Raw genomic sequence first — 21734 nt, 5'->3', positions numbered from 1 at the left:
TTCTCATTTTACAATGAAACAAGACACTTCCCAAACTCACTGATCACAACTCTTCTATTGACTATCTTGTGCTCTTGGGCAGTACACTTAATTTTCCCCACCTAGGTTTTCTCACCTAAACGTTAGTGGTGGTGGGTTATTTAACTTTAAAAAAATTTTAAACTCTTACCATCCATTTTAGGATTAAATCTGTAAGGCTGAAGAGCCATAAGGGCTAGGAAATGGGGGTTAAGTGACTAGTCCAGGGTCATACAGCTAGGAAGTATCTGAAGTCACATTTGAACCCAAGACCTCCTGTCCCTTGATTTAGTTCTCAATCCACCGAGTCATCTTTAAGGCCCTCTTCCCGACTTCCAAGCCAAAAGAGAATAAGTCATTTGCCTAAATTCACATAACTAGTGAGTGGCAAGGTCCGGAGCATAACCCAAATCTCCTAATTCTCAATCACGGTGAATCATTTATATTCTTTTACCTGATTTGCTTTTATCATCAATAGGCCCTGGGACAAAACAGCAGACCGACTCTGAATTAATGTTGGAAGTAACGCGGCTTTGTTAATGTACCAAGGAATCTAACTAAAGGAATAATCGGTACTGCCAAACCCTCCCGGAGCTGACAGAGCGAAAAAGAGAAGGTATCAAGCCTTTCTCGTCCTGCATGCCCAGCCTGAAGCGCCACCTTGACCACGGAATTCCTGCATCTCAGCTCATGGTGAGCAGCTCAAGGTTCCTCAGACCAAGTCCTGGGTGCACGTGGGTGCTGAGTTTGTCCCAACCCTTGCCAGTGCATTCTCTCTAATCTGAGTGCCCCAAGGCTCTTCTGGGCAATCTGGAGTATTTGGTGTGCCCAGGAATCGAACTTGAGGGAGATCCCTAAACCTCTTAGGAAAGTAGTACGAGAAGTTGGGGGCAGAGAAAGAATGAATGGCTCTGTTTGTCCGGCTTCCCCGGGTTGCGGTTTGGGGGGGAGGGCCGTACGGTCCGCCTTCTTCTTGATCCCCCTCCCCCACGTCCCCGGGCGCTTGCAGCTACGCTCACTCTCCCACCCTGGCGGTCAACTGCGAAAAGACACCGCTGCCGCGCGGGAGTGAGCTAGAGAGCCGAACTGGGGCTGGGGAAGCGCCTGCAGCGCCGCGCCATTACGAAGTCCTGGGGAGGAGACTAGCTGCCTGGCGAGCTCTCTTCCACGCTCCCCGCCCCATCCCCCGCTGCTTTCCCCGCCTCTCCTTCCTGCTTTTGGGAGCAGCCCCCTTCCAGCCTGGCCCTGCCCGCCCGATTCCCCCCATCTCTTCTCCTCCCCCAGTCCTAGCCGTGCTCAGGCTGCTGGAGCCCGTGCACCCTGGGGCTCTGTGCGGACACGCGCCAGTGGCCGGAGTACTAGGGGATCTCGACTTCAAGTGGCTGCGGCGGCGGAAAGAGAAAGGGCAGGAGGGGAAGGAGGAGGCTTTAGGAGAGGTGTCAGAGGACGTCCTGGAACTGCCAGGAAGATGTTGGGTGTAGCGGCGGGAATGACCAACAGGTAACAAGATGACTCCCTTCTTTGCATGCCTGCTCTCCCGCCCCCATTCATCCGTCGCTGCTGCTGCGGTGGCAACTACCGGAGGAAGAAGAGCAAGACCGGAGGAGGAGGAGGAGGAGAAAGAGGAGGCGGAGAATGGTGCGGAGATTTGCTCCCGAAGCTAGAAATTTGGGGCTCCTCCACACTTGCACTTCACTCTTTCTTCTCTTGGTCCCTCCGGCTCTGGGGCGCTGTGGGGGTGGCAGCTCCTGCCCGAGGCGGCCGGCGTGGGTGGGTGCTGGGGCTGAGGCGCGAGAGAGCTGTTAGGGGCTGCGGAGGAAGCCTTTGGTCTGGCGGACCAGGTTAGCAGCTAGGGCTGCGCAACTCCCCAGGACTGGGACTACAGGGCGATTGCCGCACCTCCATGGCTAAAGCTCGGGCTTCAGGAGCACAGCTTCTGGTGGGAAGATATCTCTGTTGGGCCGAGGAGCTATGACCTTTTGTGCCTGCCCAGCGCACCATTAGAGGCTGAGGCAGGGGGAGCATTTATCTTGGTTTAGGGGGGCGATGACCTTTTGTGCCTGTCCACCACACTACTCCAGGTGAGGGCTGTGGGGGCATTTATCTTGGTTTAGTAGGGCCGGAGGAGAAGCTGGTGGGTCTGGAGGACCTCCCCGGGTAGAGACTTTTTTTTTTATAAGGAGTCAGCAATTGCGGTCTGTAGTAGCCGCCGTCGGATGGTTTTTGAAGTCTTTTCCACGGTGCCTTTTCCCTCCTCCCTTCCCCCACCTCCTGGAGTGGGCTGACTGGCCGAGGATGTCTGAGTTGGGTTTGAGTCTGAAGTCTGTGCGTTTGCATAGTCTCCAGCCCACGATCTGGACTTTGACCTCGGGCTGGATCTGAGTGGGTGTGGGAAGGGGTACGGAGGGGGGGCGTAAACGGGGTTAAACTAACCCCAGAGGGTCAGGGAGGTTGAGGGCGTGATGGGGCCTGGAAAGAAAGCTGCTGGTCCCGGAAACCCCAGAAAGAATTGAAGTGCAGCAGTACTCAGTTAATTGAAAAACCTGTGCTGTCGTTGCAATTCCCCAGAGCCAGGCAGCTGAGCGACAAATTAAAAGCACAGAGACCAACGACTCGTGTATATATGTGTGTGTGTGCTTAAAACACACTGGATGGAGCTCTGTCAGTGTTCGTGTGTGTGGATTTAGAACACTTTAGATGGATGGAGCTCTGGTTGGTTGTATGTTTCTTCCGTGTGTGTGTGTGTGTGTGTGTGTGTGTGTTTGGCACACGCTGGATGGAGCTTTGGGTGTCAGTGTGCCTTGTGTGTGTGTGTGTGTGTTTAGAACACGCTGACAGGAGCTCTGGATATTAATGACTTTCTTTGTGTGTGTGTGTTTTACAACACCCGGGATGGAGCTCAGGGTGTCGTTCTTCTATATGTATGTGTGTCTTTCAGAGCACATTGGATGGAGCTCTGGGGTGTCAATGTTCCTTTTGCAGCCTAAATGTTGTTTTAGTGGCAGCTCCCCATGCAGAATGGAATTCTAACATTTTTACAAAGTTGCCTGCTTGAGATTCCGACTAAAGCTCTCTTGCCCTCTTCTGGGTGGAGTTGTTGCACCTCTGACCTATAAGGGAGTGCTAACCCCGTATTTTTTGCATTTCCCTAAGAATTTACTTTTTTAGGAGATGAGGGATCAACAAGTAGTTATGTCCTTTTGGTTTCTTGGAGCATAAGGTGGTGGGAAGAGCCAATAGACTTGGAACCTAGGTGACTGGGTACAAATCCAGACTCTTGATACTTACTATCTGTGCGATTCCTAAAACAAATCACTTTGTCTCATCTATAAAATTTGGGTGGTAATGCAAAGTTGTAAGATGTCAGTAATGATTAATTATAATAAATGTCAGGTCCTGCTTAATTTTTGAGGAAGTTGTTCATTTGTGTGTGAGAATCTGATTTAAAGAAGTATCTGATGCTTTTCCTTAGGATGTGACTGTTCTGGGTGCAAGTTAAAAATCATTTAAGACATGTTATGTTATGTTCCAGGCACTGTGCTACATGTTAGGAAAACCAAGAAAGACAGAAGCTGCCCTTGCCCTGAAAGAGTTCTCATTCTGCTATACATAATGTATCATTTTGTTGGGCATTTTAAAATTAAAATACAATTTTACTTTTTTTTTTAAATGTCTATGTTGTGTTAATGGTGGGGGGGGGTGTAAAATTAAGTAGCAGTTGCCTATTGAACACTAAGTTATATGACTTTTTTTCTCATTTGTTAAATGAAATTGTTGGACTAGGTGAACCTAAAATCTCTTCTACTTCTGATATTCTGTTGGTCTATCTAGTTGAACAAATATTTATTATTGCTTATTATATGCCAGCTACCAGATACAAAGTACAAAATAAAACTGTCTTTTACCCTATATGAGGAGAGATATATACTTGAACTCTTGCTTGGATTTGTGATTTCCTGGATGTGACAACCTCTATCTCACCAATGCAGAATGCCACCCATGCACACTTTCCTATACTGTCCAACTATTAATAATAATAGCATTTACATATGAAAAGCATATGATTTATCACTTTTTTTATTTAGACATATGATTTGGGGTTTGGGTTTCATAAGAATATTATTCATTTCATAAATGGATTTCATAAGAATATTATTCGTTTCATAAAATGAATAATAAGGAAATGTGTTTTGCATAGTAATATATGTATAACCCAGAAAATTTTTTTTAAATAATAGCATTTCTAGGGTGTTTTTTATCTCATTTCATTCTCACAACAGCCTTAGGAGATTGCTTGATATTTTCCTAATTTTTCATATGAGGAAATTAAGGCAAAAGTTAAGTGACTTGCCCAGGGTCACCAGGCATTAAGTGCCTGAGGTGGTATTTAAACTAAGAATTCTTGAGTCTAAGTCTCCATCTCTATCCACTGTGTCCCAGATCTAGCAGATACCTCCACAGGTCTGCCCAGCCTTCTGGTGGTTCTCCTAGAAATTAGTTGACATTCCCTGGATATCTGTGGAGCACAGGGATTGGCTATTGGTTGTCCTCTGTATGACATTGCTTCTGGGTTATTAATTATTTGTTAGTAATCTGTTGCAATCTCTTGCCTGCCATGTCACCTTTTGGGTGACCTGCAACTTTAATTCTTGGGATCCTTGTGGTATCCCACAACTCACAATAGGAAAGCATTACTAGAAGAATATTAGTATTAAAAGATGAGCCTTTGTTTCAGGGAGAAGCTTGAGGGCACTAAAACATTGTGCAATTTCCCAAGTGCAGACGCAATCCGGCCTCTTTTTCCACTATTAATTTCTGGGTCCATCTTACTGTTCATCTACAGTGTTTGACCAAGATATATATGTGCTGATGGCCTGGTGCTATAATATACGATATATCATAGCCTGAACAATAGGCATTCTTCGTACGCTTAGTTCTTAGACTAAGAAGCTTTTACTGTGTGTGCAGTGCTACTGTTGAATAGCAATGCTTTAATTTAATTAATGTCACCTCCCACTTCAGTTTATTAGATTATGTTCAGCTGTACTTTCATTAAACAAAGCAACATTTTCAGAATTCTACTAAAGAATTGCATACTTGACAATTTTAATTATTCTGTTTATTATATGATGCAGAACAGGGTGAGAAGGAAAGGAGGGAGGGGAGAGGAGAGAAAAAAAGGAAGAGAAATAAAATTGAGACAAGAAAGAAGAGAGAGAAGGGGAAGGGAGGAGAGAAAAAGAAATATGGGGGTAAGAAAGGAAAGGAAGAAAAAAAGAGCAGTAATAGATGAAAGAGGAGAGAGAAGGAAAAAGACTGATATTTAGCTGAAAGGAACCATAAAGATCACCTAGTACAGTGGTGCCAAACTCAAATAGAGACAGATTTCTGTGCATATTGGCTTAGAATATTACAAATTAACATCTATATTGTGTGGAATTTTAATTTATTAAACATTTCACAATTAAATTTTAATCTGGTTCAGGAGTTTTGTTGGTTATGTGGAAATTTGATGACTCTGGTCCAGGCCAGTCACTTTGAGCCAGAAAAGTTACATAGAAGGTAAAAAAAAATTAAGGATAAAAGGTTAAAAATAATGATAATAATAATAATAATAATAAAGAGCCAATGTGTATAATTAGCACTTTAAGGTTACAGTTCATTTAAAGGCTTTATCCCCTTTGAACTTATAGAAAAATATTTTAGGTGTAACAACACTACAGATATTGATATCCTCATTCTTCTACAGATGAGGAAACTGTGCTTCCAAAGCAATTTGCCCATTATCAAAATTATTAATTGTCAGAGGCAGTGTTCACACCCAGGTCTCTCCTGACTACATGCCCAATGCTTTTCCCCAGCATTGTACAAATCGGAACACTTGTAGCTTATTTGGGACTTGAAAAGGGAAGGGTTAATAGGCCCCAATATATGTGTACACTGACTTTTAGGTGTTTAATAGAACTTGGTGACCAAGTCTTCTTGGTTCAATGAATGGATATAGTAAGGCTATTAGAATAGTTAAAAGAACTCTTGATTTCTACTCAGGAGATCTGAGATCTATTCTTGGTTTTACTACCAGCTTGCTAACAGGACAAATCACTTTACCTTTCTGATTTGGGTTCTCTGGTTGGTGAAATGAGGGATTTGTACAGAATGAGTTTCAAGGTGCTTTCCAACTCTGACATTCCATAGTCTATGAGTCACTTGAGGATGAAAACCTGTGCTGTCCCTTTATAGGTATTTTCTGAACATTGTTATATAGCCTTTGTTAAGGAGAAGGAAAAAATTGTAAATGTTAAAATATTGAGTTTAAGGATTGACTAAGCATTTCTGAAGATTTTTTAATTGAAATTTTTTATTTATTTAATTAATTTAGAATATTTTTCCATGGTTACATGATTCGTGTTCTTTCCCTCCCCTTCCCCCCCCCCCAGAGTCCCCCCCCCAATTCCACTGGGTTTTACAGGTGTCATTGATCAAGACTTATTTCCATATTATTGATGTTTGCACTAGAGTGATCATTTAGAGTCAATATCCCCAATCATATCCCCATCGACCCTTGTGATCAAGCAGTTGTTTTTCTTCTGTGTTTCTATTTCCACAGTTCTTCCTCTGAATGTGGATAGTGTTCTTTCTCATAAATCTGAGGGGGTTTTTTTTAGTGTTTTTAATTTTGTGGGTAGAAGGGGAAAAGAAAACTGGAATTCTTAAAGCACTTTAAGGTTTGTAAAGTGCTTTCTTTACTTGTGTAATTTTATTTTTTTTTACCAATTACATGTAATAAATTTCCACACTAATTTTTCTAAGTTATATGAATGAACTTATTTCCCACCCTCCCTTTCTTTTTCCCCCAGGCTGGCAGGTGATACATGTATTATCATGCAAAATATTTCCATGTTGCTCATTTTTGTAAGTGAATAATCTTATAAAACCAAACCCCCAGAAGATAAAACCAAATAAACAATTGAAAAACCGAATCCTTTGATCTGCATTCTGATTCCAACAGTACTTTCTCTAGAGATGGATAACATTCCTTTTCTTAAGTGCCTCAGCATTGTCCTGGATCATTGCATTGCTATTAGTAGCAAAGTCTATCACACTTGATTGTCCCACAATGTTTCAGTTACTATGTACAGTGTTCTCCCGGTTCAGCTTATTTAACTCTGCATCAATTTATGTAGATCTTTCCAGCTCTCTGAAATCATCCTGTTCATCATTCCTTATAGCACAATAGTATTCCATCACCATCATATGCTACATTCTGTTTAGCCATTCCCTAATTGATGGACATCCTTTCAGTTTCCAATTGTTTGCCACCACAAAAAGAGCATAAAGTGCTTTCTTTAGATCCTCACAACAACTGTTAGGGGGATAGACTCTATTATTATCATACCTTTTTACAGATGAGGAAATTGAGGCAGACAGGATAAATGACATACAGAGGGTCATATAATTAGTAAGTGTCTGAGGGTTCTGTCTTCTATGCTACAAAGCATATTCTTAGTGGAAAAATAGGTTTCACTTCATTCTTTTGAACTCCTGGTTGATTGCTGAGTCAGTCAGAAAATTGTTTTTCTCTGTAATGTAATCCTCGTATAAATTGGGCTCCTAGTTCTGCTCACTTTATTCGCATCCATTATTCCAGTTTCCTCTGAAACTGTCAAATTTCATCATTTCTTATAGCATAGTGATATCCCATTTACGTTCACATACCCCAATTTGTTTAGTGATTCCCCTAAGGATTCTCTACTAGTTTTCTATTTTTGGCTATTATGAAAAGCTGCTTTAAGTATTTTTATGTGTATAGGTCTTCTCCCCTTTTCTTTGATTTCTTTGGGTTATGAGCTTAGTGGTATAGATGGGTCAAAGAATATGCATAATTTGGTAACTTTCTGGACACAGTTCCAAATTGCTTTCTAAAATAGTTGGCCCAATTCACATTTCTACCAACAGTGAACTAGCATACCCGTTTTCCCACAGGCTCTCCAACATTTGTCATTTTCCTCTTTTGTCACTTTTGCCAGTCCAGGCGTGACTTGGAATCTCAAAATTGCTTTCATTTGTTTTGTTTTGCTCTAATTATTTTCTTTTTAGAGCTTTTTTTTCCATGTAGTTTTGATAGTGTGGATTTCTTCCTTTGAAAACTGCCTATTTCACATCCTTTGACCATTTATCTATTGGGGAATGGCTCTTTGCCTTAGAAATTTGATTCAATTCCTTATATATCTTGAAAGACAAACATGCTACAAAGATTTCTTTTACAGTTCCCTATTTCCCCTTCTATATCTGTCCACATTTGATTTGTTTTCATGTAATTAAAATTGTCCACTTCCTTCTGTGTTAATAAATAAATAAATTAATTAATTAAATTTGTTTATTCACAAATTCATTTTAGCATGTATAGCTATATAGGGTATTTTCATTCTTGCTTCTAATTTGTTTATAAAATGACTTTTTTTGAACCCTTACCTTCAATCTTAAAATACTGTGTGTTAGCCCTAAAGCAGAAGAGTGGTAAGGACTAGGCAATGGAATTTAAGTAACTTGCCCAGAGTCACACAGTTGGAGAAATATGAGGTCACATTTGAATCCAGGACCTCACATCTCCAGGCCTGACTGTCTATCCACTGAGTCACCTAGCTACCCCTCATTTAATCTATATAGAGTAGATGGATCTTTGTTAGCCTAAAAAAAAACCTGTCTTGCACATATATAATTACTATTTCCAAATGTATATAGATACTGTTGTAAATAAAATAAAATTTTATTTAAAAGTCTTACTATATTTACAATACTTTTAAAAATAATTTTTTCAAATGCATATTAGGACTATTAATCTAGAATTGGAAGAGACCTTAAAGGTCATCTAAGTCCAACTTTCTCTTTTTATGGAGTTGGGAACTGAAATCTGGAATAGATGAAATGACTTGTCCCAGATCACACAAGCACTTAAGAGGCAGAGCTGGGGTTACTAATAATACAACTGCTATTATATGAGGACTTGAGGGTTTTTTTAATTTTAATTTTAAAGGTATTTTGTCCCCGTAACTTTGATTATTGGACTACTTTACCAAGCTGCCTTAGTATTATTCTGAATAGTAGGCTTAGAGGTCTGCACCTACACTGGCATTGCTGCTTCTATCCACTCAGATCTATACATTCAATCTGGAATAGTTTCTGTCCTTAGGATAGTTATTTATATATACATATATTTGTATATTAATTATGAGTATGGTACTTGAATTCTTGCTCCCCTCGAGAGCCTCAGGGTCATAATCCTTCCTTGACTGTCTTTAAAATAAACAGTATGTCTTGTACAAATTAAATTCTTTAAACCGAGAAACCATCTGGTTTACTGTTTTACAAGGGAAAATGAATCAGAGCAATCTCTCTCTCTCTCTCTCTCTGTATGTGTCTCTGTCTCTGTCTCTGTCTCTCTGTGTATGTGTCTCTGTCTCTGTCTGTCTGTCTCTTCCAACGAAGAAGAGCAGTAAGACAAGGCAGTTGGGGTTAAGTGACTTACCCAGAGTCATATAACTAGGAAGTTTAGCCAACTAGCTGCCCCCACATTTTAAAAATGTTGTCTTGCACTTCTTCATTGCATAGCAGTTCAAGTGCTGGACTGGAGTCAGGAAGACCAGGAATCAGATTCTGCTTTAAACACTCACTGAGTGTGTGATTTTAGTCAAGTCACTTCTCTTTCAGACTCATTTTTTATATCTGTAAAGTGGGGAGAGTAATAGCACCTATATCACAGTGTGGACAGTAGGATGAGACAATTATGAAATGTAACTTTATATATATATCATATAATTGAGAGCTACTATTTTTATATAATACTGTGCTTGTTTATATCTTATCTATATAATAATAGATATTTGTTGAATTTTAATTCTTTATATGTCTTGCATATAATCATTTCAATGAATATTGTTCTAGTAAAGAAGTTGGGTCATTCATGGAACAAGAGGAAGGAATAATAGATGAACAATGCAGTACTACCCTTGGACATATGGGTCATTAAGACTTAGGTTAGAGGCATTTATATCTATTGTCCAGATACTCCATCATTGAATTATGGGAGACATAGAATCATCCCCCAAAGCGTATAAATATGTTACTATTTTGTACCATTGGAAATAGAATACCCGTCATTGAAATCTTAGGCCCATTAAAATGACAAAGTATTGCATTAAACTTAGGTTTCTTTGTTTTTGCATAAATGGATGAGAAAATCTGTGCAACAACTTTATTTTCTGCCCTCCCTTACTAGCCCCCTCCCCAATAATGTGATCCATATTTAAAGTAAAAACAAAAAAACAAAACACACAGTCTGATAAAGGACCTTTCTTCTGCAAAACCTTGATGCAATGACCCCCTCTTCCCAAACCTGGGCTTGTGAATTGCCTTATCTAATGTTAAATATTCTTTTTTGACTGTTTCCTGGGTGTCTTCCAAAAACCTTAATCTTAAAATTGTTTTCAGAAGCAACAACTTGCCCCTGGAAATTTTTATATCCTTTCTTTAGCAATTGTTTTTCCCCCTAATCAGACATCATCTCATCTGTTACTTTTGATGTCATCAGACATTTCTACTCTAGGAGCATTTTACAACTTAATTTTTCATACTAGACTCTATTAATCTCGTTCTAGTTAATCCCACAAGGTAATTTACTTTGAGTGAGAGGAATGAATAAAATAGACTCTCATCATTGTGTTTTCAATGGCATGAAAAGTATTGAATAAAGTAATAGTTTAGAGACTGGACATTTACTTTTTTTTTTTAAACTCTGACCTTCCATCTTAAAATCAACATGATGTATTGGTTTTAAGGCAGAAGAGCAGTATGGCTAAGCAGTGGGGGCCAAGGGACTTGCCCAGGAGCTCCCATATCTAGACCTGGCTCTCAATCCATTGAGGTAGCTCGCTGCCCCTTGGAAGGTTACTCTTAATACTCTAATGCTCAAAACAGCCATGATTTCATCCTGGCGAGTACTCTCCCCACTACTGCAGATTGATACTCCTTTATGCCATATGATAGTCTAATCTCTCATTCATTTCTGTGGCCAAAAAGAAATTTCTGGTGAGTTTCTGTGAACTTCACAACGAAAGCCCTCCTGGTCAAAGAGAACTGGCTAAATCATGTCCTCCACTGGCATATCCTTTAAAAAGACAAGGTGGCCTCTGTGTCACGATACAGGGTGTGCATTTTCCATGCACTTATGTCTTCCTGGTAGAGCGTGAGCTCCTTGAGGACACTAACAGGTTTTATATTTGTCTCTTGGATCCACAGTGCTTAGAACAGTACCAGGACATTGTGGTTGTGGTTCTGTCTTGTCTAACTCTTCATGACTCCAATTGGGATTTTCTTGGCAGAGATACTTGAAGTGGTTTGCCATTTCTCTCTCTAGTTCATTTTATAGATGGAGGAAACTTGAGATAAATAAAGTCAAGTGACTTGTCTGGGGTAAGACAGCTGGTAAGTGTCTGAGGCTGGATTTGAACTCCAATATCCCTGATTGTAGGTCCCAATCTCTATACACTGTAATTTCTAGCTTCCTCATCTGGTACATTGTGGGCATTTAGTAAATAATTGTTGATTTGGTAGGATTCTAATGGAGATATAATAATAATAAATAATAATAAATACCTACTTATCTTTGTATCACACTTTATAGGTATAATGCCTTTTTGTTTCTTATTCTTGGCTTTTGAATCTTTAAAAAAAATTTTTTTTAACCTCAGCCTTGTGATGTATCTTTGCTTTACAGATAAGAAAATGGTGATCCATAGAATTAAAATGATTTGCCCAAGGTCACAGTGAGTTAGTGAAGGTAGGCTGCTGAGCTCCATATTCAATGTTCTTTCCACCATATTGAAATTCGTAACAGACATGAAGACAATATACACAGGGGAGCATGACTGTACTTCTTCCCTGAGAGATGATTGACCCTCTGATTTAGGATATATGATGTTTCCCTTGTCCATATTACCTTTTCTTTCCCCAACTCAATTGATCTGTTTTTTATTACTGTTTAATACCTCTCTTTGCGTGTGTGTGTGTGTGTGTGTGTGTGTGTGTGTGTGTGTGTGTGTGAGGGAGGGAAGGAAAGACAGACAGAGGGAGGGAAGGAGGGAGACAGAGACAGAGAAAGAGATAGAGAGAGACAGAGGCAGAGAGACAAGAGAATGTTAGAGTTGTCAGTATGGGATAGCAACACACGCATAGGAATGGGAATCAGGAAAACTGGAAGTCTAGTACCGATTTACTATGTGTTTCTTTGAATACAATCTTAAATTTCCTTAAGTCTCATAGAATCTCAGGATTGGGATGCATCTGAAAGGACAGTTAGTGTCATACACGTCTAAGCAGAAATTCCTTCTATGACATTTCCTTTTAAAATGGTCATCCAGCATCCCCCTTCTACTTAAAGACCTACAGTGTGATCAGTGGCCATTACCTCCTAGGTTAGTCCATTTATCTTTTGGACAAATCTCATTTTGGGGAGATTTTTAAATTTTGGTTGAACCTAAAATTGCCCCCTACCACTTTCTTTCCCTCTATATTAGTTCTATCCTCTAGGGGCAAAACAGAATAAATCTAACCCTCTTCTACATGATGACTCTTCGGATACTTGAGGAAACCTTGGAATTTGGTTCCATCCTGTCTTCTCTAGGGCATCTGGGTGGCATAGAGGATAGAATGCCAGACCTGGAGTTGAACTCCATCTTCCTGAACTCAAATCCAGCTTCAGACACTGACTAGCTGTGTGGACAAGACATTTAACCCCATTTGCCTCAGTTTCCTCATCTGTAAAATTATCTGGAAAAGGAAAGGAAATGGCAAACTAATCTCTTTGTCAAGAAAACCTCAAATGGGAGTAGAAATCCAGAAGAAAACATGGATTTATCACTTGTTTATATGGGTATGTGATTTAGGGCTTTGGTTTTAAAGGATTGCTCTTTTACAAAAATGAATAATATGGAAATAGATTTGAGTGATTTTATATATATATATATATATATATATATATATATATATATATAACCCAGTGGAATTGCTTGTCAGATCTGGGAGTGGGGAGGGAGAAAACATGAATCATGTAACCATGGAAAATATTTTTAAATTAAAATAAATAGTATAATAAATATATAATGTAATTCAATATATAATATTACAAATATAAATAATATAATATAAACATATAATATAATATAAAACAAATAAAATAATATAATAATAAATAAATTATAATAAAAATAAAATTAAAATTTTTTGAAAAATGGGATCATGAAGAGTGAGACACAACTGAACAACAATAATAGTACATAAATTTATTTTGCTTAACTGTTTATTTTTGTACCAGGTAGGGTTTGTCTTTCTTTTTCATCTGTAAGTAGAGAGAATTGTTGCTGACTGAAAAACATGTGTTTCCCTAAGACTTCTTCTCTGAATTAAATATCTCCAGTTCTTTATATGGCATGGTCTCTAGTTCCTTGTAACTTTCCAGGTTTATGTTACACTCTTCCCATTCACAAACGCTGTGTTTCAACCACGTTGAACCATTTGTTATTCCCTGATCATTTCTTCTTCCTTCTCCTCCTTCATTTCCTCTATTTCTTCCTCTTCCTTCTGCTAATAACAATAATAATTGGCATTTCTATAGAATTTTACAAGTATTTCGTTTTATCCTCACCACAACCCTAGGAGGGATGCTGAGGAAAACTGGTTAAGTAACTTATTTGCCTCGGGTCACCTAGCTTGTATCTGAACTAGGATTTACACTTTCTGACTCCAGGTCCAGTAGTCCATCCTAAGGTTAGTCTCATTGTCTTTAACCATGACTGTTTCTTATGCCCACTCTTCAAGTTGGTATGTTGAGATCCCATTTATCCTTCAAGGTTCAGTTCAGATATAATCTCTTTCATGTAATTTTCTTTGATCTAGCCATAAATGATCTCTTCCCTCCTAGGCTTTCTCATTGCATCTTGTTCAAAACCTTACCCTATATATATCGTAATTTATTTTACATTGATTCTTTGTTTATATTTCTTGGGCTTCTCCCCTCCACAACTAGATCATAAGCTCCATGAAGGAACCTTGAAAGTGTCATTTAGCTTTTAATCTCCCTGAAGCATCTCATTCAGTGCCTTGAAAACAGTAGGTGTTAGTGCATATCTTTTGAATGAATAAACTTCTAAAAAAGTTCCCATTTATTTACAGTTGCAGAACCGCTCCAGTGGCCAGACTGTTCTCTATGACCTGACTTTCCCTTTAGGAATGTGTTGTGTTTTTTCAGAAGAATTGAGGCATTGTAGCTATTTCTGGGCTTTTACACTCAACAGAAAATGAGCCAGTTCTCCAAGTGTTCACTCAGAAGCAAACAATATCAGAAAACAAAATTTCAGTTCAGTTTAATATATGATTATTAAGTACCGTCTTTACACTAGTCGTTTTCCTAGGTGATGGGGATAAAACTAAGAAATTTGGATCCTTCCTTCACAAAGCTCACAGTGTAATGAGAATGAAAGGTGGACGGGGTGGGGAAAGAAGTACGATACAACATATTCCACAGTTTTTTTTTTTTTTTTTTTTAAGGAGAGCTTTCAGGTGAGAGAACCAAGGAGAAATTTAAGGGTGAGATGGCAGGCACTAGAGTTGGACTCTGGAGATATCTAATTCTTAAAAGAAACAAACTTTTAATGGGAATAGATGAGATTTGGTGAATGGTTATCCCTTCTAAGCATGGGGGATAGAGTGAGCAAAGACCTGGAAGTAGAAGAGAGAAGGTAGGATATTTGAAAAATAGAATGAGAAGTAGTGGGGATTAGTTGGAGCCAAATTATGAAGGCCCTTAAATAAGAGGCTAGCTTTGGGAACCACTGAAGAATTTTTAGTAGACATTTAGTAACATTATTAGAGCAGAGCACTAGTAAGTATATTCCCTTCTTACTTTTGATTGAAGATGTTAGGGAGAGGGAGGGATTGAATGGATAATAAAAGAACTGATGTGCCAGTGAATTGGATTCTTTTACTTTGACTTCCCCAGGGGTTTAATGGTTTGTGGGGCATCATATTAAGCTTAATTAATACAAAAAGAGACCCACCCTGGATATACTGTAGTTTTTTTTTTTTAACAAAAGTTATAGGGATTATTGTAAATCAATTTGAATTTAGAAAAGGCAGCTAGGTGGCACAATGGATAGAGTGCTGGCCTGGAAGCAGGAAAACTCAACTTTGTGAGTTTAAATGTAGCCTCAGATACTTGCTGGTTGTGTGACTAGGCAAATCATTTGACCTCATTTGCCTCAGTTTCCTCATTTGTCAAATGAGCTGGAAAAGGAAATAGCAAACCACTCCAGGATCTTTACCAAGAAAATCCCAAGTGGGGTCACAAAGAGCCAGACACAGCTGAAATAACTGAACAACAATAATATATTTAGAGGTAGAAGGGTATTTAGAAGGAACCCCTAATTGGATTTTACAAATAATAAACTGAAGATCACATAGGCAGCAGAAGCAAGATTTGAACTTGAGGCTTCTATTTACTAAACCATGATGATGCAAATAATCTTGTTTGTTTTTTGTTTTTTAAAACCCTTACCTTCTGTTTTAGAATCAATATTGGTTCTAAGGCAGAAGAGTGGTAAGGGCTAGGCAATGGGGTTTAAGTGACTTGCCCAGGGTTACTCACACAGCTAGGAAGTATCTAAGGTCAGGTTTGAACCAAGGACCTCCTATCTCTAGGCCTGGCTCTGAATCCACTGAGCCACACAGCTTCCCCCTTGTTTTTTTGTTTTTTTTAATGCATTTTTGGAATGTATTGAGCATCTCATAGATTGAGCAATATGCATAAAACACAAACTGCTCAACATACTCCAGGCACAAAATAGATGAGACCTAGTTCCCAAAGGGTTTAACCTTTTAAAATAAAATACTGCCAATGTATTTGGGAAGTTGAAAGAAGAGCCAGGACTGTGGTTTTCAAGGGGAAAGGCCCCAAAGACATCTTTCCTATGTCTCTGCCACTTTTGGGGAGGAAAGAAAGATTCTGGGCAAAGCTCAGTCTTTTGTGATCTTGATATTTGGGAAGAGTGTCCTAGGATAGGACAGGGCATCTAGATCTTGAGCCGGTAGGGACCTCAGAGGCCATCTTTTCAAATCCTTCATTTTTTTTTTTGTAGATGAGAAAACTAAGACCAGATGGAGATCAAGTGACTTCCCCAGGTTTACATAGATAGTGTCAGGAGCAGAATTCGAGCCTAGGACTGCCGACTTCAGAGCTAAAGCCCTTTCCGCTGCTCTGTAGTGCCCACCCAGAGCCCCTCTGATTCCTCTATTCTGGGCTGTAGTCACTCAGCCAGTTTGAATAACTCCAGACCATTAACAGAAGCTGTGATGAGTGATCTTCATTTCTGTCTTTGCGGATTGAAAAGTCCAGTGACAGCGCTGCTTAGAGAGTACTGTGATGTTGGAGTCACAGACATGCAGAGAGAATGAGCAGTAAATACAGGGAAAGCAGCTTGGCCATCTGGTTTAATTTAGCCGAACTCTGTATGAAGTCTGTTCCGTACCCTGGTTAGAGAGAACCCTTCATCTCTGGAGCCATGGAACTTTGGAAAGCGAAGCACACAAATTATGGGCACGAGATCCGCTCAGTGACTACATATTTGGAAATTCTTTCGCATCTTTTTTCCAACCTCAAACATTTAGATATGGAGTCATCTCAGCGTGTACTTATACGCAGTAACAGGATCGTAGAAACTCAGAGTTGGCAGCGGTCTCTTGCCCAACCCATATGGAAGCCAGAATCCCCATCCACAGCCACCCTGCCTAGCGGGAGTCACCCAGCCTTAGCTTGGAGCCCTCTGGGGGGCGGGCAGTTCACTACCTAGTAATGGAAACCATTCCATGGGGTGGGCTATCTCAGAGTGTTAAAAAGCTTTCCTTATATTGCCTTTGGCTATGTAGGTCAGAGATGTCTGGCAGGTAACATTCCCTTTCCATGAGGGAGCACTGCAAATTCCATAGCATACGGGTCCCTGCCTTGAACACCTGTTATCATGCCTCAGCCCAGGCAGAATCAGCAGATGTGGATGGTTAGGCAAATGTCCTGGTGGGTAAAAGCATCTGAGAGCAGAGCAAGCAGAGCTGAAAAACCAGCCTGGGTTGGTATTTGTATGAACAATAGACTAATGTTCTCAGCTATATTTGAAAAACTTATTCTGGCAACTGTGCAGGATAGATTAGAGGAACAGAGAGACTGGAGGCCAGGAGTCTGGATTCAGAGGTCATATTGCTTTTGTGGTGGCAAAGGATTGGACACTGAGGGCATGTCCATCAGATGGGGAATGGCTGAACAAACTGTGGTCCATGGCGGTGATGGAACGCTACTGTGCTGTAAGAAATGATGATTGCAGAAAGAGCTGGGTAGATCTGCAGGAACTGATGCAGAGCAAAATAAGCAGAACCAGGGGAACATTGTACATGGAAACAGCAACATTGTATGAAGATCATCTATGGAAACTTGGCTACTCTCACCAATGCAATGATGCAGTGATCTGGGACAGCTCTGAAAGATAAACAGGGAAGGCAATCCATCTTCAGAGAAAGAAGATGATTGTAGATCAAAGCATGCTATCTTTCACATTGATGTATTTGTGGTTTTATTTGGGGGTTTTGGTTATGTATGCATGTGCTCTTACAACAATGACCAACATGAAAGTGTGTTTTGCATGATAAATAAAAATTAAAAAAATTTTTAAAGACATCATAGTGATAATCCAGGTATGAGTGCATAAGGGCATGAACTAGGAGAGGAGACAGAACTATTCAAAGTAAAATTAACCAGACTTGATCATTGATTAGTTGTGAGGGAAGGCAGAAACCAAAGATGACTGAAGATTTCAAGTGTGAGTGACCTTCAGCCTTGATCTCAAAACTTTCTTTTAATCCTGCACACTATTTCTTTTTTAAAAACCCAATAACTTTGAGCAATCACCCCAGTATGTTTGTTTTATAAATTGTACTACTATATACTAATACTTATTTACATTATAAAACTTATACAAAATAGAAATTAAAGGGAGCAAAAGAAAGATGAGAATATATTTGATCCTAAGATCACTAGATTGCAACTTGAATTATGTGCAGAGTAGAATTGGGACATAGTCATACCTATACTTTAGAAAAGTCATTTTGGCTTCCATGTGAAGAATCTCTTAGATAAGGGAAGAAGTTGAGGATAGGAGACCAATAATCTATCACAATAGCCAGTTGATTGGGGGACGGGAAGGGTGAGATAGCAGATCATGTAGTAGAAGAAGTGGTAGTAGTAGTAGTAGTAGTAGTAGTAGTAGTAGTAGTAGTAGTAGTAGTAGTAGTAGTAGTAGTAGTAGTAGTAGTAGTAGTAGCAGTAGTAGTAGTAGCAGCAGCAGCAGCAAAGCAGCAGCAGCAGTAGTAGTAGTAGTAGTAGCCAGGAAAATTGATAGGAGATATAATTGATATCATATTACAGTTATTCCTTCCATACCTCAACTTCCCCCATCATGGTTTCAATCTATCACATGAGAAATTAAAAGGGAATTTGGGGGGAGTTTTGTGGAAGTTGTAGGCAACACATGAAAGGCCAGTAGATGACACAGAAAAACTTTAAAAACACAGAAATACATACATAACCCAGATTTTCCAAGAAGGTACTATAAAGGCCCTGTAAAAGAAAAAGAAAAAAATTCACATTTCTCTGGTATTAAGGGAGAATCAAAAAACTTCTACAGACTTTCCTGATCTTGGGGCACCGCATCTCTAACCCCCGTGTTGTACTGCTTAGAAGCATAACCTTCTCAATGGGAGGAGAAGGAAAGGAGTAAAGGGAGAAAAATTGGGACTCAAAAGTTTTCTAAAAATGAATTTTAAAAATAAATGTTAAAATTAATTAAGAAAGAAAGGAACACTGATGTGATCTTAGGCTTCATTAAGAGAATCAGAGCTTCCAGGACTAAAAGAGTGATAGTCTTATGGTACTCTGCCTTGGTCAGGACACATCTACAGTGTTAATTTCAGGAATGAGTGCCATGTTTTAAGTAGGACACTAATAAGATAAATTGAAGGAACTAGAGGTATTTATTTGGTAAAAAAGAAGACCCAGGAGAGCTGCCCTCTGGTTACTCTTAGATCCTCTTCATTCTAGTCAAGTTGACCTGCCAGTTGTTCCTTATGGTGTAGTACTGGGGAAAGAAGCATGTAATTAGAGAATATAAACCTCTGGAGGACAGGACCTCTTGAGGACAATAACTTGGAGGGATTTACAAGAGAGAACACTATCCACATTCAGAGGGAAAACTGTGGGAGTAGAAACACAGAAGAAAAACAACTGCTTGAATACATGGGTCCAGGGGATATGGCTGGGGATGTAGACTCTAAATGAACATCCTAATGCAAACACCAACAACATGGAAATAGGTTCTGATCAAGGACACATGTAATACCCAGTAGAATTGCATGTCAGCTAGGGGAAGGGGGGGAGGGAAGGGAGGGAAAGATTATGATTCTTGTAATCAAGGAATAATGTTCTAAATTCACTAATTAAATAAATTTTAAAAGAAAGAAAGAAAGAAAGAAATACTTGTTGTTGATGAGGATGATCAACCAAGCATTTGTTGTTACTGCTGTGATCCAGGTACCATGATAGTTCACAAAAAGCCAAAATAGAAACAATTCCCACCTTCAAGGAACTTGAGTTTATGTAGACTCTGTCTCTTATTTCCTGTCATCCCTTCAGGACTGAGGACAATGCCCTACACATCTTGGAATTTTAAAATTAGTAGAGCTGGAGGGTACCCATTACTGTTATGAGATATTTCATATGAGATGCTAGATAATTCACTTCTTCCTCGGGAGGAAATGTAAAATGAGGGAATAGATTTGGTGGCCTCCAAGATTCCCTTCCTCCATTCCCAGATTCCTCTGATTCTTAGATTTAATGACTGATGGCCACATCATCCAAAATAGTCATTAACATAGCAGATCATTTATAGCTAAGCCAGCAAACTCAGACCACCCATCCCTTATAAACCCTATGTCTACTTTGAGTAATTATTTTATTTTTAGCCAGTATTATAAATAGTCCTCAATTTAAGATTCTACAGAATTTCATTGAAAGACTATTCATTGACATATATGAAAGAATGATAATCTCTAGAGTTCAGAACAGTAAATTTTAGGACATTTAAAGAAAAAGAAAATAACACAGTAATCATTTGGTTAGTATTATGTTGCCTAGATTTTTTTTAATGGAAGGGGAGAAAAAAATGAAGACGTTTGAATTATAACTTTCTTCTTTCTAGCAGCTGCCATCATGTAATTCTTTTTCTATGACCTCAGTCTGTGGCCAACGAAGTGACAGAGGGTGGTGGATTTAGTTCTGACTTCATTAAAGGCAGAAGGAATAGATGATAGGCTTCATTTGCAAAAGTCACTTTTGGAGCCAAATGGATTATTAGCTCTTTGCTGAAGAAGGTTTTCTCTCAACTCTCTTGGGGATGGTGAAATGATGATTACACATTCTTTCACTGTGTTAAGATAAGAATTCTTCCAAGTAGGATTCTAAGTTAAGTATGAAGCCATACTACTTAGAGCAAATTTTTTTGTTTTGGTATGGACCTTTGATTTCATTGGGTCAGAATACTGATGTGGAAATACCATCCACCAAAGCAAGATGGACAGCTCATCTGGAATTTATTGTCTTAGAGAGCTACCAGAGTTCATTGAAAGAGTTACCCACGGCCACATAGTTAATATGTTCATAGGTTGAAGATTTAGAGATGGAAGGCACCATACTTTAATTTTACAGATGAGAAAACTAAGGCTCTAAGAAGCGAATTGCTCTCTGCCCTTCTCCCTATCTGGCCTTTCAGTCTGCTTTGCATATTATTTGTGTCATATCCTCTAACTTTGGGTATTCCCCACGATTGTGTCTTACGTGCTCATCTCTTTTTCTCTCTGTACTTTTTCTTTGACTTCATCAGCTCCCATGGGTTTAATGATCATTTCTGTGCAGATGACTCCCAGATCTCTCTCCATATCTATTTCTAGTTTTTCTTGCATCATTGAGTCATTCCAGGCTGGATATACTAAAGACATTTCAAACTCTGCATGTCCAAAACAAAACTCATTATCTTTTTTGCTCAGATAGTCTCCTCTATGGAATTTTCTCGCTTTGAAAGTATCACCATCTTTCTGATTTGCCAAGTTTGCAATCTGGGCATCATGACCTCTCATTCTTCCCTTATTCTATACATTCATTTAGTTACAAAATTTTGTCACACCTTTTTTTGTCACAGTAGCTTACTAATTGGAATCTCTGTCTCAACTCTGTCTCTCCCCTCTAATTTATCCCTCACCCAACTGCCAAAATGATTTTCTTAAATGCAGGTCTGACCACATCACTCTCCTCTACTCAGTAACTTCTGGTGGTTTCCCTATTGCTTTTCTTTTTCTTTTTCTCCTTTTATAGCCCATCACAACTTAGCTCCAAGCAACCTTTCCAAACTTATCATACATATGCCCTCTTCATGCATTCTCCATTCTGGCCAAACCAGCCTGTTTACTTTTCTTTTCATAAGACATCCACCTCTATGTTGGTGCCTTTGCACTGGCTGTCCTTTACGCCTAGCTTCCTTCCTCCTCTCTACCTACTTCTTAGCATCCCCATC

At 39.3% G+C, this 21734-nt stretch overlaps 1 protein-coding gene across 2 annotated transcripts in view; it reads left to right on the top strand.

Annotated features, from left to right (window-relative positions):
• Nucleotides 1-1087: 1087 nt before the first annotated feature.
• Nucleotides 1088-21734, top strand: part of LIMS1 (LIM zinc finger domain containing 1) — a 193493-nt gene continuing 172846 nt past the window's right edge. The window contains exon 1 of one of the 2 annotated variants that reach the window (XM_056807370.1): nucleotides 1088-1518. In XM_056807370.1, coding sequence (XP_056663348.1) covers nucleotides 1487-1518 — 32 coding nt within the window. In that variant the 5' untranslated portion in view covers nucleotides 1088-1486. The remainder of the gene's footprint in view (nucleotides 1519-21734) is intronic. The other variant, XM_007501204.3, reaches the window with a different exon arrangement.

Source organism: Monodelphis domestica, chromosome 8, assembly GCF_027887165.1.
Source record: "Monodelphis domestica isolate mMonDom1 chromosome 8, mMonDom1.pri, whole genome shotgun sequence".
In the NCBI taxonomy this organism is placed as follows: Eukaryota; Metazoa; Chordata; class Mammalia; order Didelphimorphia; family Didelphidae; genus Monodelphis; species Monodelphis domestica.
This window is presented reverse-complemented; position numbering and strand designations above follow the sequence as displayed.